This window comes from Protopterus annectens, chromosome 1.part2 (genome assembly GCF_019279795.1).
Source record: "Protopterus annectens isolate FY-2018-M chromosome 1.part2, PAN1.0, whole genome shotgun sequence".
Taxonomy (NCBI): Eukaryota; Metazoa; Chordata; order Ceratodontiformes; family Protopteridae; genus Protopterus; species Protopterus annectens.
Window position 1 is genome coordinate 730421608 of NC_056727.1, and position 16209 is coordinate 730437816.

At 45.3% G+C, this 16209-nt stretch overlaps 1 protein-coding gene across 2 annotated transcripts in view; it reads right to left on the reverse strand.

The window, feature by feature from the left end:
* Positions 1 to 16209, reverse strand: part of NVL (nuclear VCP like) — a 1985423-nt gene that overhangs the window by 977828 nt on the left and 991386 nt on the right. For both annotated transcript variants that reach the window (XM_044058761.1, XM_044058752.1), the window contains one exon: positions 6455 to 6704. In XM_044058761.1, the coding sequence (XP_043914696.1) occupies positions 6455 to 6704 (250 nt within the window). The remainder of the gene's footprint in view (positions 1 to 6454; positions 6705 to 16209) is intronic.

The following is a 16209-nucleotide window of genomic DNA, read 5'->3' on the forward strand; positions in this document are numbered from 1 at the left end:
TGCGGGTGGAGTGCAGCACTTTGTCCTCCTCCGACATGGACTCTGGGGGGGATGCAGCGTATTCTTTAATAAGATCGCGCTGCATCCTAATCACATGTGCCAGATAGTTCAACGCCCTTACCGAGAAGGTCGCTGAACTAAACATCCGCTTCCCCAAGCGGTCCATCATCTGAGACTCCTTGCTTGGGGGATGGACTGAGGGACTCTCCTGAGCAAGTTCCCTCTTGGTGGCCGCCGCCGTCAACATGGCATCTACCGGAGGCCCCTTACTCCAATGGGCACGGTCAGCCGGGGGACTGAGGATCCGGTCAGGCCTTTTGGGGATTGGCTCCACGGTGTCCGGTTCCTTTCACGCCCTGGTGGTAATGAGGTCCACCAGGGGGTCGGCAGGAGGGGACACCCAAGAGGTAGACGGGCCCGCTTCAAATGCCTCCAAGAACACGGACTCGTCCAAGGAAGACTTGGGGGCAGACCACCCCCCCCTTATGCGGAGCATTTCCATGATGTCTCCAAATGAGACATCCTCGGGGGGTGACCGTGGGGAGCCTTCCCCTTCCTCCAAATCCGTGTCTTCCGTGAGAGACTCGGGGGAGTCAATGTGCCTCCTTTTGCACGTATGCTTGCGAGGAACATCCTCTGGGGGGCTGTCAGAGGACTCCTCGCAAACAGTAACCTGTTCCAGGGGAACAGCTTGGGGCACAGGAGCGGGCTGTCCCAAGGGCCGGATGGTGGAAGCCTGACCCAGTGCAGAGGGTAGCGGGACGGAGCTGAAACAAGTGCCGGGGGTCCGGAGACCCTCAACAGGGCCCTCTCCACTACATCAAAAGCCGAAGGGGAGCCGACCCCGACCAAAGGATCCGACAATCAGCTCCCCCTCAGATCTGAGGAGTGGATCGGAGCCGGTGCCAAAGCGCTCAGATCCGAAGGGACAGTGCGCTCCGACACAGACGGCGCCGAAGGAGCACTGATCCCCCCAGATCCGAAGCTCGGATCCAGGCTCCGAGAGGTCAGATCCGATGCACTCGAGGGCAGGGTCGGATCCGAAGTACCAAGTATTATCGGAGCCGACCCACCCCCGGCTCCGAAGCTGCTCGGCTCCAACTGCTCCGAACCCAGGTAGCGGGTCGGAGAAGGAGCAATTGGCTTGAAAAAGGGGGTCGAGCTCCCCCCCAGAGGGGGGGGAGGCAAGAGCACTCCCATCTGCATCTGGGCCTGGATGAACCTTCTCATCATCCGGTCCAGATCAGCGTCCGATAGGCTATAAGTAGGCCTTGAGTGCCTCCTCGATAGCCTCGACGGAGATCGGGTCTCCTCCTCCTCAGGTCCCGGTGAAAAACACGCTGGAGACCGGAGCCGAGGAGGGGGAGAGCCAGCAGACAAGGGGGCCGAGGGAGAAGCCCGCTTGGCTGGCGGGGCCGAAATAGAGGTCTCGGCCCGCTGCTTATGGTGCTTCTCCCTCCGGTCCTTCTTCCTAGCTTCCCTCTCCTCCGAACCACTACAGGGAGGTTGAGTCCCAGGAGGAGGAGGGGGAGCCGGAGAGGGGACAACCATGGTTACGGTTACCCCCGAAGGAGCGGAGGCCGGAGCCGAGTCCGGCGGCAAAAGACCTGCCAAGACAAGCTTGGACCTCCGCTCCTTCAATGCCCTGGGGTTGAACCCTGCACAAATGGAACATCCAGATGTGAGGTGTTCAACCCCCAGGCATCTAACACACCGAGTGTGGCCATCAGCTGGGGAAAGCTTATGGCCACACTCGGAGCACTTTGAGAATACAGCTTTGGGCTGCTCAGACATCCCAAAAGCAAACAAACAAGGTTACTAAAAACTAGTAAAAGTAAAGTAACAAATTCACTCACAGGCCCAAACACACACTACGCTACCAGTGAGGGGAGGGATATTAAAAATAAATTTTAAACACTAAAAATATAATAATATAAGAGGGAAACCTACACTTTCACACAACTTTAACAAAAACTTTCAAAAGTAAGCACTTTTGAGACTAGAAATATCACTTAGCTGGAGAGCTGGAAAAACACAATCTGGTCACCATGCGCGGCAAACGAGATCTGAGGTCATGAGGGTAGAGCAGGGCATTATGGGTGAGGGGAGGAGCTGAGAGCTTGGATCCATAGCTGGTAAACCATGCCGGTTCGGATCCGATATCGGATCCATAACCCACAGGTTGCAGACAAATGAATCTCCTACTTCAGATCCATCGTTATGGGGAATCTGCTTTTAACACTATCATTTTCCCTTACTGGACGACATGAAAGCAAACAACAAGGAGGGGAAAAAGGAAAGGAAGGAACAATAACAGGGTACTTATCTTCAGAAGGTTTGGCAGATGAACCAGCTTGGTGAATGCCATACAGACCGAATTCAGAGGTTTGGACTGGTGGTAAAGAAGTTCTGAGGATTGTGTCCATACATCACATATGTACCTTACTCCTTGCACGTACGACACACATCTGACTTACAACACATGGGAGGTATAAAGGCTTTGGTATACTGGCTGGATGTTAGGCTTTCCTTGGCAGGATATCTACAGAGTAAAGAATACTGCAACAGTGATAAGAACATCTATTGAACACTGTTTATTCTGACTATAGCTTGACTGTTTACTACTTGCCTATGAATCTTAGAGAAGGTTCAGCCTCGACATCACTTTCAGAGGAGAAGAGTGGATGTGTCCTGGCACATACTGCATGTTGATGTCACTGGTGGAGACTGGGAATTGCATGGAGTGCTGCCTCAAGGGGGAAAAGGCCAATGAGTGCATCACACGCAGAAATGTTGGTATACCTCACAGCAGTTCACTGCATATCTGCCACTTGGGTTCTGCAAGCACATGCAGGGAGTAACACAAGTACTAAACAGAAAACCTCAGTCCTCAGCATAGGTGATGCTACCATACTACCGGTGTGTCTGACTCTCACCCCAAGGAAATTAATGGGGTGAAAGGTTAATGTCTGTTGGGGACAAATGAGACTATCAGGTGGCTGAAGAAAAATAAAACAAAAAATTTATATATAAAATTTTCGAACAGCATCACTCAAACTGGGGTAGTCGAAAGGCTATTTTCCAATTCACGGAAGGCTGAACTGAAAATGGTGACTCCACAACAGCAAATGATAGCGTGCATTTGTGTTGTGAAGGAGACATCCTGCTTGGAGATCGCAGTGCAGTGGGGATCGCAAAATGTACCCATTTCCTCATTGTAGTACGATCTCGTAATTTGAATATATAATTAGCAAGGGGATTACAGTTGGAAATGGCTGGTAGGCAGGGTACTTTTCGTAAATGATGGCTTTATTTTCGTTGTTATTTTTTGCGGACATGACCATTTGACAGAATGCATTTCAGAAATATGACAGTAAACCTCCATCCATATATATATATATATATATATATATATATATATAAAATAGATACAGATATATATATATATATATATATACATATATATACACACACACACACACACACACACACACACACACACACACACACACACACACACACAGCAAATAGTATTATATGGAACACAGGAAAATGGTATGCCTTAATTGCAATTCATAGATAAAGATAAAAAAACAAAAAGCTGTTGAAATTATTTGCACTAGCTGGGTCCAACAGTATGAGTGAGAAATTCTCATAGCATTCTAAATCTTCAGCTACCATGAACAGAACTAAGCTCAATATGTTACTGTTTATATGATAAGAACTATAACAATATCACAACACTAGTATGTTAAGGCTTATACAGGTATGCTAGTAATATATCGAATGAAATGCTCCCACAAACCCAGTAGCATGTAAAAAAAATATCAGAAATAAGTATGTTTAGTACCAGCATGAAGCTATAAGACTTCCCCTCATATAATAAAAAGGTGGACAGTGGAAAGGTACCCTTACCTTTACAGTGACATTTCCTTGAATATCTGTTCTCTTAGATTATTGCAAGTATGTATACATGGAGTTGCACTATCTGCTTTGGGAAGAGCTAGTTTATCAGTGAATCATAAAACCTGGGCAGATTCCCAAGCAGTGGCCTATTAGGAAGTTACCAAAAATAAAGGAAGACGTCTGGACACAGGATGGGATCAACAACCGCTTTAATGAGACGCAGTAGTCACACACAGCAAGCTAACGACCTATTAGAGAGCTGGTAAAGTTAAGCAAGAAAAACACAGTGAAACCAGCCGCATATGTAAAATGAGGTTCACTGGACATTACTAAATGCCCTTTAATTTCTCAATGAAAATGTGACAGCACAGTAGAATGCTGTATAGTTATAAAACATTACTCCCCGGGCTGAGACTGAAATAGGTCCAATGGGATCAGTGCTCTATCCAAGTTAAATTCAAAATAAACAAATAAATTGCTAAGAAAAAGATTTGTAAATTAAGCTACAATGAAGCTAGTTTTTTTTTCTGCCAGTATGAGTCATTGAATGTCACAAAAATCATTGATAATAATATGCAAACCCCTGCAGTATACAAAGACTTGTCTTTGCAAAGGTTACCAAGTAAAATCAACACAGGTACTTAAACAGGTTAAGTGTATTAAACAAATAGTCTTATTCTACTTTTATAGTTTATGAATGTTTAAATGTTTAAAAGCCAGCTTACTGTTTCTTCATAAGAATGAACAGGTAAAGAAAAAAATAAAACATGATCAAGTAATACAAGTAGAACTCCTAGATATAATTAAATAAATTGAAGGCTCAATGCCTACCTCGTCAGGCTTAAGTAAAGAGGGAAGGATGACAAAAAAAAAAAGCACACATACTGAATATTTTGCCTCAGTCTTTATAAACTAAAGCAAGGACAGTGTCACAAGCAGGAAAGGAAAGACTGCAAAGCAGGGAAAGCAGTGAACACATGCTAGGATAGAGAGAGGGACAGAAATTGGATGTCTAAAGAGTAGATAATGCACATGGAATAAAATAGGATGCTTTCCATGGTCTTCAAATATATAGTCAGTATGCTGGCAGATTTCTGTCAGCTGCCATTGCAGAAGTGTTTGTGGAAAGGAATATAGTAAGGGAAATAGCACTGTACAACTAAGGGGGGCATGACAAAAGTGGATAACTGTAGGTCTGCCAGCCTAACAACCGTGAAAAGCTATGTCATGGAGTGAATCCTGACAGGAACCTTGGTTGCCTTCTTAGAGAAAGACCATATCCAGGACAAAAAAAGACAACATAGCTTCACGGTCAGAAGGAATAAACGACCAAATCTGATCCCATGTTAAGACTTTGTTACAGTGAAACATGACAGTGGAGTACTAACAGACATGGCCAACTTGGACTTTACCAAGATGGCTGCTACAGAAACTGTAAGGGCTAGGAGTGGGACTAAAACTGCAGAAATGGACTGTGACACAGCTACAGGGTACAACACGCAGTGTTTGGATGAGAGGGATAATATTAGTAACTGGGGAAGTGAGCAGTGGAATTACAAAGATCAATTCATGATGATGTGACCTTCAGTTTGTTCAATTCAGACATAAATGAGGGAAAAAATAAACATCAACTTCTTTATTGCAGATACAAAGACAAGTGCTGCAGGAGAAAAGGGTGGAGTCAAAGAAAGGAAATGGAAAGGTTAACCAAGTGGGAAGCAAGACAGCATCTGAGAGTCGGTGCAGAAAAACAAAGTACTGCTCCTGACTCTCAACAACAGTGGTGTGGTGAATAGATGGGGAAATAGAACAGACTGTGATCAAGCAGAAAAGGAGCTGAAAGTGTTTAGAATACATCGGCTGGACCATCAGGAACAGCAGTCAAGATGATGGGATGCATCCTTACTGAAATGGACTCCAAAAGTGAAGCAGTAATGCTCCCATTCTACCAGACTCTGACATGGCAAAATCCTGAGCATTACATGTCATTCTAGAAGCTATACATGGACAAGAAAGCAAGGCTAGTGAAAAGCATCCAAAAACAAGAAAAAGAGTGAAGTATGTGGTTTGAGAGAGGCATGGGAAATGGTATGATGAGACTGTAACAAATCTTATCAAGGACTACAGTACATACAGGGGATGCGAGGCGCTCCTCAAAACAGGGAGGACAGGGACATGAGGGGCATATACAAAGGACTGTAGTGATCAACTGCTCCTCCCTGAAAGTACTTCTTTACAGAAATGATTGTAGATTCATGCAGTAGGTGGTAGAAAGAAAGTCCACTGAAGCATTCAAAATGCATAACACAGGTGAGAAATGTGATAAGCATGGAGGTTATAAAGGGAGGCAGAATGTTAAATGCACTTAAAGGACAGACTAGAAAAAAGAAACTGCCTCCTGCCATCAAATAAATGGAAAATAAGAACCTGCACAAATACATTTTGCCATTGTTCACTCTAAAGTAGGTATGTAGCAAATGCAATGTACTAAATGATTACACAGCCTCTACAACATAATGACGCAAGGGATTTTTCACCTACTGCTCACCTCTGGAGGGTGCAGTGTCTCAGCAGCTGACTCTACTTCCATGTTCCTCTCATTTCTGCTACATTCAGTGCTTCTTTCTTCAGCTGTTTTGCCCTGTAGCTGTGCTAGTGCCCTATTCACAGCACACATGGCTGCTTCCCGGCACAGAGCCATCAAGTCTGCACCCACATAGCCTGGAGTTAGATGTGCCAAATGACAGAAATCAAAAGGATCTGGGAGTTTAAGCTTTCTGCATAAGGTCCGCAAAATTCTACAAAGAAATTAAAGACAGGAAATATAATGCAAACAATACATATAATTGAAATAGGATACTTAAACTGTCTGTACTTTGTTTATATGCCTTTAAGAAGTTGTTAACTAAACATACAACATCAGAAAGATGATCTAAATTAATCTGGGTTGCTATTAACTTAAGAAGCTCAGGAAAACATTCTGTTTCTGTTTTCTTTTGCTGTTTTTTTACCAGAACAAACATACCTGAAAGAATGGCATGTTTGAAGGGAAGTAAATATTCTGGGAAGAAATAGCCAGGGAATTGTTATGGCTAGGCTTGTATAAGCCCTAGGGCCGATAGCCTAGTACCAACCTATGAACCTATAATGAAGTATGCCAAGTGGTGCCTGAAGGGTTGCTTTAAACAAACTCAGAAATGCCAGACACACCTAACTTATTCAAAGATTCTTGGTCTAATTTCTAGAATGCAGTTCATATTTCTATTGCAGTTAATTCAAAGTAACACATTACCAGACTTAAGTCAAGGATATCTCACATGCAGATTCACGATCACCATTCTGCCTGTCGTTTCATACTTGTCTCATATCAGGCTATATTTTCCCTTCACTGTCTCAAGTGGCATATTTTCCTATTCCTTCATGTCTCACTGTAAAAAAATAAATACTTCCTAAACTTATTGAAACTTCTCACTCATTTTCTAAGTCATACCCTCTAGTGTTACAGTTTGATATTCTGTTGAGCAAATTTATGTATAGCAATTATTTACTCCTTTCAAGAACCTTTGTAACTGATTTTTGTGCTTAATTTCCATCCTTGTCACCAGCAAATACCCTTTAGCCAATGCTCTCAAAGACATCTGGCAGCTCTCTTTAAAGGTAAACATTCAGCAAAGTGTTTATAAAGGTAAACATTCAGCAAAGTGTTTATACCTTTTATCAGAAGAGATTCCCAATCTGTACAATATTACATAGGAACAACTGTAATTTGAATAAAGTCAATATTTTCTACCCCATAATGCTGCTAAATCATCTTTTCCTCTGCATTTTCCCCATTCTTCTGGCATATCTATTCTAATGAACAGGTCATGAAGATACCCAAACACCATATTGCCTGTTTGGTGTTGAGATATATTATACTCCATCCTAGTATTTCTTTTAATTAACTGTACTACCACACATTATGCACTGAAACTTGGCTACCACACAGTGGACCACCTATACAGGCAATAAGGGTAATTTAATAATCTCTTGGACACTTTCTCTCTGACAATCCATCTTCCTAGTTTGGTAATATGGACATGATAAATTCTGCATAAATACTGGATGACAAGAATAATAAATACAATACACATGCAGGAAACAATGCTGCATGCCCCTTGTGACCAAGACTTTTACCAGACCACGTCTCAGTGTCATTACCCTCTAGTATCCGTTTCCTTCTAAAGTGCCTGTAAAAATGACATCACATTATATTTGTGTACCAAAGATGGTCAAAACTGCATCTGATGAGATTTCTTTATCCGTGCCATATGCAAATGAACACAGTCAAAAATCTAGAAGAATAGTTAAATGATGCCTAAGAACAATTTCAGATTTAATACAAGAGGAAAGATAGTATAAGTGACACTTGCCATAACAGCAGATGTTCTAATATATCATTGTTGCAGTAGCCTTGGTTATAAGGGTCTTACTCCACTGCAACCACCTACCTTCCATAAGCTAAGGGTGCCTTTCATGCACAAGGGCGCCTTTCATGCACTTCAACTGTCAGGAGTCCAAGCAGAACTCAAAAGACAGCTGAAGCGAGAAAAGCTTCAGAGCATCTTTTGCCCAAGATAGAAGCAAGAACCCTGAAGAGCAATGAAAGCAAACAAACCAAACAGTAACTATATAAAAATGAGGTGGAAAAATCCAAACACTGGCAACACCAAAATATAGGAACAAGAAAATGGAGCTGGAAGGAGAAGAGGCTGCTGTAACAGTGATCTATTAGAACAACTACTGCTATGGAAAGCTTCACTTACACAGTTGTGCTATGTTCAAGGATCAGTGTTGCAATAGCTTATGCTATACAGATAGTTTACCATAGCTTAGGGAAGAAAAAGTATAAAAAGGAGGAAGCCAATATACCCAGACTCCAGGTGCCCCTGGAGAATGATCCTTGCAAAGTCTGTTCTGAACCTTAAAAAGGAATCCAATTTGTAGAGCTTTGTAAAAGTGTGCACAAAGGACCATGTTGCTGGTTCTAGAATCCTTCTAGAGTACAACACCTCTTTCCAGAAAGCCACAAAAGAAGCCAAAATGCTGAGGAATGGGCCGTAACCTTGCCTGGAAGTGGCTTATTATGGCAGGTATAACAAAAGGCAGCAGTATGAGAAAAATACCTGGAAATGGTTGGTTTAGGAAACTAGTTTTTTCCTCCTATCTTCATTTGAAAAAAAAAAGCTGCTCAGTTTTCCTGAAGGTTCAAGTTTTTGTCAAGGTAGTATCTGAGCTGCAGGTGGATATGCAGAGTATAAAGGATCCTTTCTCTCTTGTGCTTGGGTACAGAAAGGAAAAATTAGAGAACAATAGTCTGGCTTAGAGTAAAAACTGAGACCACTTGAGGAATAAAGGTAGGATTTTTTCTCAGAGAAACCCTACCCCTGTAGAAAACAAGTTAGGGCTGACTCACCATAAGACCTTGTAACTCAGATACTTTCCTATTAGATGTCAAAGCAATAAGGAAAACAGTCTTCCAATTTAAGAACCTCAATTCAGCCTCATAAGCTGAAATGGAGACTGAGTTAGCTTCTCCAGCATAAAGTTCAGATCCCAAGGAAAAGCCACCTGTTTCATAGGTGGACTAGTATATAATACTTCTTTCAAAAGCTGTTTAACATGAGTATCGTTAGGAAGTGGAGGGGGATCCAAGGGCAGGCAAGCAAAAATGGCCAAAAATTACCTTAACAGAGGAATGCAGAAAGCTACTGGATGGTAGTCAACACAAATAATGAAGACACAGAGGTAGCCAGCCCTGAAGAGCATCCTGGTTCTTTGCCTGGCACCAACTGAAAATCTTTTTCATTTGACCATATATGACTTTCTAGTAACAGATTTTCTCTCTTCCTTTAGTACCTGCTCATGTCCACAAAAAAAAGTACCAAAAAGGTGTCAACATTCTATCATCCAGGCAGTTAGCTCAGGAGCTTCTAGACTGAGGTCTATATCAAACTACCCTGGGTCTTGGTGTCAGTAAGTCCAGTCTGTGGGGAAGCTTGTAGTACTTGCTTTTGGTCTAATGGAAAAGAAGGAATAAAGAAGTTATGTACTTACCATAATGCTCCATCTGAGTAGTTTACTTCATTTGTCTTCAACCTGTGGGTATTTGCATCCAGACTGGATCCGAGACAGCTGCATTACCAGCATCTAATCCAAGCTTCAAGCTCTTCCCCTACGTACAATGCCCCCCATCTCCTTCCTTCCCTCAGATAGAGTTTGCTGAATCAGAAACATAAGCCCGACCCAAAGAAACCTTACCACTAAAGGTTCAGACAATCTAGACCAAGCATTAGCAGGAGAGTCACAAGTGTGCACCTCTCCCAAATACTGAAGTAGGACAATTGTGGCAAGGTCAACAGGAAGGAGGGTGGGATGGCTGAAGACAAATGAAGTACATCTACTTAGATGGAACGTTATGGTGAGTACATAACTTCTTTACCTGAAGTAGTTTACTTCATTTGATCTTCAACCTGTGGGACAGAGTCCACAGCTACCTTTTTTTCTGGGTGGCCCTCATGGAAGGATATTACGGAGCACTGCGGAGCCAAAGGATGCTCTGCCCCTGAATACCATGTCCAATTTGTAATGTGAAATAAAGGTTTGAGATGAGGACGAAGTAGCTGCAGAACAAATGTCATCCAGCAACACTCTAGACCAGAAAGCCGCCAAAGTTGCCATGGATCTAGTGGAATGGGCTTTAATCAGGCCCAGTGGGGAGATGCCTTTGTCAGAATATGCCTGGATAATACATTGGGAAATCCATCTAGCAATGGTAACTTTGGAAACCGGTTTGCATAAAAAGGGTCTCGAATGGGATACAAACAGTTAGCCTGATTTTTGGAAGACTTTCGTTCTGTGTAAGTAAAACCTCAATTACTTATGTACATCCAACAAATGTAACTTGTATTCACCTCTGTTTTGGAAATTTGGAAAGAAAACAGGAGGCTCGATGGTTTGATTAATATTATTCTCAGAAGCCACTTTAGGAAGGAAGGACTCATGCACAGGGAAACCCTGTCCTTATGAAAAACCATATAGAGAACTTTAGTGGATAAAGCTTGGAGTTCCTATACCCTTCCTGGCCAAAGTAATGGCCATCAAAAAGTTTTTCAAGAAAGGAATTGTAAGTCTACTGACAGTGATGGTTCAAAGAAAGGGGAAACTATGGCTTGTAGGACAAAGGTGAGGCCCCAAGGTGGCACTGGATCTTTCACTGGCGGTCGTAACATAAAAGTTCCTTTAAGAAAGGTCTTATACAGCCTAGACAAACCTAAAGAAGCTATGTTTTCACCCACAAGGAAGTTATAAATGGCAGCCAGTTAAACTCTAACAGTAGAAGAACCCCCACCCTGCTGAAAAAAACAGATAAAAATTCCAGAATGGCTGGAACTGAAGCCGAAAAGGGGTCTAGATTCTGTTGAGAGGCACAAATAGAAAAACGTTTCCATTTACTACGGTATATTTTTCTGGTAGAAGATTTATGGGCCACCACCAGAATGGCTTAAACCGGAAGTCCTAATCATTGCTGGAACTGGAGCAGCCAAGCTGCGAGTTTCAGACTGTCCAGGTCTGGGTGAGGAACCCCTGAGGGGTGAGAAATAAGATCCTGAACTGGATTCAAGATCCATGGAGGAACTACCAGGTGAGACCACAGAGAGGGGAACCAGACTTGATGAGGTCAAAATGGGGAGATGAGGATTATTGTGCTTCCCAGCCTGCGAGCTTTCTGAAGAAACTTCAGAATGAGAGGTAACAGAGGGTAAGCATAAAGGAAACCAGGAGGTCAAGCATGAAGCAGTGTATCTCTGGGAGCGTCCCCCTGAGGAGGGTTCAGAGCGAAGAACTCGCTGCACTTCATGTTGGAAGGAGATGTGAAGAGATTGCAGCACGGCCAGCCCCACTTGAGGAAGATCTGTTCCGCTACTGAAGGATGCAGAGACCACTCATAAGGCATCAAAATAGTTCTGCTGAGACTGTCCGCTAGGATGTTGGACCATCCCGGAATGTGCGTTGCCACCAGAAAGAGGCCGGTGGAAACCACCCATTCCCAAACTCTCAAGGCTTCTCGACAAAGGGGGTAAGATCTGGTTGCTCCTTGCTTGTTAATATACCAGACCACTGACATGTTGTCCGACTGGATGGCAATAGTCCCTAGAGGAAGATGGGCATGAAGGCCTTGCAACCCTAAAAGAACCGCCCTCATCTCCAGGACATTGATATGCAAGTTGGTCTCAGAAGGGGACCACGTGCCTTGGACTGTCCTTCCTGATCAATGCCCCCCCCCCCACCCTAGCTAGGAGGCATCTGTGGTCACTGTGGTTGTGGGAAAAGATGGAAGAAAGGGACATCCCTGGACAAGTTCCAGGGAAAGAGTCCACCAGAGAAGTGACTCCCTACAAGCCTGGGATATGTGTATCAGATGGGACAAGGGTAGGTCCAGAAGGGACAACTGAACTGCTAACGTCCACTGGAGGACCCTCATGTGAAGACGTGTGAAGGGAAGAAGATTGATAGTGGATGCCACGGAACCCAAGTTCCCCAGAACTGTTCACGCTGATGGGTGGTGAGAATGAAGAATGTAAGATACGTGAAATTTCAAATTGTTTACCCTTTCTGGGGTGAGATAGACTTTCATTTGTATGGTATCTAGCCGAGCTCCAATGAAGTCTAAGCTCTGAACTGGAGCCAGCGATGACTTGTTAATGTTGATTTTAATGCCCAGTCTTGTTTGCTAGAAGGAAGTAATCCCCGGCATGGCATAGTAGATGCTTGGTAGGGGCAGCAAGGAGTCAATCATCCAGGTAGGGGAAAACCTGGATTCCCTGAAGCCTCAGGTGGGCCACTACCACTGCCACGACTTTGGTGAACACCCTGGGGGCTGTGCTGAGACCAAAGGGTAGGGCCCTGAATTGATAATGACTGTACCCAGCCATAAGTGAAGAAATCTGCGGGAGCACCTGTTCATTTTGATGTGATAGTACACATCCTGGAGGTCGATCGAGTACATCAAATCCTCTGCTTGTGGGTAGAGCAGGATGGACTGAAGTGTGACCATCGGGAACAACTTCTTGGCTACTGCCAGGTTCAAATTGGACATATCCAGAATAGGTCTTAGGTCCCCCTTTTCTTTGTCTCTAAAAACAGCCTGGAATAGACACCTGATCTGGATTGATCTAGGGGGACGGGTTGGATGACTCGTTTTATTAGCAGCTTTTTTATTTCCTGTGCTGCTTCCTTCCTTTGTGCAGGTTTCGGTTGATGAGATGGGGCTACAAACGGGATGGAATAGCCTCTGGATATGATTTTTAGTACCCAATGGTCTGTAGTAATGGACTCCCACTCTGTTGGGTGTAAAGAGAAATGGTCCCTGACTGCCTACAGAGGCGAGCAGTCGGGCATCCCCTCAAGGTTGTTGTGCGGGTCTATCCGAGAAGGGTTCTTGAGACACAAAATTCCTCGGCCCCCCTCTGCCTCTCAGCCAGAATCTGTTATAACCCTCTCTCCCTCTGGGGGAAGAACAGTCCTGAGTGTCCCACGAGAACTGAGATTTTTGGAACCACATCTTCTTTGCCCCTCACTGACTCCTTGAGAAGGAACTTTGAGGGGCAGAGAAGCAGATCCCGATGGCAGACAGTGTCTTCCCGTCCTTCTCACTCTGGACTAAGTCTCATGCACGGACTTCCCGAACAGGAAAGAGCCATCGTAGGGAGCATTCAGAAAGGACGCCTTAAAGGGTTCCAAGAACTGATATAGCCAAAGCCAGACATGGCAACTCCGGGCCTGGACACCCTAGCGGTTCCTTCCATGGCATGCAAAAAGGAGATGCGTAGATGTATTCGCGACCGCTTTGAGAGTGGTCATGCATGCAGAGAACATTTTCATGTTCTCTGATGACGTGGGCTCTGGGGGTGACTCAGCGATCTCCTTGACCAAGTCTCACTGAAGTTGAATAACATGCGCCATATAGTTCAGCGCTCTTAAGCAAAAGGTGGCTGAAGCATAAACTCAATTCCCCAGACGATCCACTGACTGCAACTCTCAGTCGGGAGGATGGACCGTAGAGCTCTCCTGAGCGAGCTCTTTCTTGGTGGCAGCTGCCACCACCATAACGTCTACTGGGGACCCCTTACTCCAGCTGACTCTGCCCTGCGGGGGACTAAGAACTTTATCCGGTCTTTTCAGAACTGGCTACATGGTGTCCAGTTCCTTCCATATCCTAGATGTGATAAGGTCCACCAAAGGATCGGTGGGAGGGGCACCCAGGAGGTAGGTGGGCCCATGCAGAATGCTTCCAGGAACACTGACTTGTCTAGGGTCGTTTTTGGGCAGACCACCCCGCCTTCTTTGGCGTAGTATTTCGATGATGTCTTCAATGGAGACATCCTCGAGGGGGTGACCTGGGGGAATCTGTGCTGTCTGTGAGGGACTCTGGGGAGGAGTCCAAATGCCTCCTTTTACACGTGCATTTGCGAGGGACCTCCTCAGTGGGACTCTCTGTGGGGGACTCACAAACTGGGGGTTGCTCCCTACTGGGTGCTCCCTGGGGCATATCAAGCAGGGGCTGTCCCTGAGATGACAGGATGGTCGGAGCTGTACCCAGAACCGAGGGAGTTGGGGCAAAATCCAAAGAGGAGATGGTCAGAGGTCTCGACCCACTCGAGAGGACCCTCTCCACCATATCGAAGGCTGAAGGAGAGCAGACATCCTGGGAAACAAACAATGGCACCGCTCTCCTCAAATCAGATGGGGTAGTCGGAGCTGTGCCCACAGGCGCCAAGATGCAGAGGGGAAGGCTGCGCTTTGACAAAATCAGAGCTGACAGCACCCCTCGGATCCGACACTGAGGCTATGACTCCGAGAGCTTGGATCCGACCTGTTCAAGGCCATGGCCAGAGTCGAGGTACTAGCCACCGTTGCAGCCAGCCCTCCAACCCCTGAGAGCTCCTGAATCCAAGGACTCCAAAACCAAGGGCCGGATTGGAGAAAGAGCGATGGGGGCAAAGAAGGGCTGAGAACTCTCCACTCCAGAGGGAGAAGGGGCTGGTAAGACCCACATCTGGATCTCGGTACGGATAAACTTCTGCATCAGCCTGTCCATCTCTGATTCACCTACACTGTGGGTGGAACATGACGAGGAAGCCACCGACATCAGCCAGAAGTGCCGGTGCAGGGAGGCTCTCGAAGGAGGCAAAGACATAGTCGGCACCGGTGAAAACCCGGAGAATGGAGCTGGGGAGTGCTGGGCCTGGGAGGAGTTTTCAACTTAGATGGAGGTCCTGACTGCCCGAGCAGTCAAGGGACTGCTTCCTGGGCCTATCTTTGTGCCTCCTGTCTAATTCCAAAGACCTAGAGATGGGGGTTTGAGCCCCGGAGGCCTGGGATGGAGAAGAAACGGTAGCAGCTGCTACCATGGAAGACAAAGTGGGGACAGCCATCCCCGATGCTGATAAGAGGCCTTTCATCATTAACCTAGCCCTCCAGTCTTTGAGGGCTCGGGATTAAAACCTGCGCAAATCATGTAGGTCGTATCTAGATGGGCCACACCTAAACAAACAATGCACAGAGTGTGGCCATCAGCCAGGTAAAGCTTGTGGCCACACTCGGTGCATTTCCTAAAGACAGGCTTCGGTACATCTGCCATGTCTAAGGAGCACGCACACACACACACACACACACACACACACACACACACACACACACACACATAAACACACAAACACACAAACACACACACTAGTGCTGAGTGAAGAGGAAGGCAAACACAAACAGTAACTTTTTATTTTTAACCGACGGTCAGGGGAGGTAAATATTTTAGGGGAAACTACTTATCCAAAAAGCCAAACACTTAACAAAAAAAACACGATATGCCTGGAGCTCGAGACCACAATGCTGGGCTGGAAAGCAGTAAACGAGATCTGGAGGAAGGAAGGAGATGGAGGGGCATTATGGGTAGGGGGAAGAAATTGGAGCTCAGATCAGATGCTGGTGATCCGGCCGTCTCTGATCCGATCTGGATCTGAATACCCACAGGTTGAAGAACAAAGTAAACTACTTCAGATCCACCATTGCCTTTCTCAAAAAAGGAGTGCCACCACATTTTTTTGTCTTTCGGGGTCTTTAGAAGACTCCTGGATAGTGGAAGGAGTGGAAAAAATATACAGGAACATTCCCCTCCACGGGAAAGAGAAAGCATCTGTCTTCCTGGCCTGTTCACAAGCAGTGCTGGAATAGAATTTCTTTAGTTGTTTGTTCTAAAGGGAG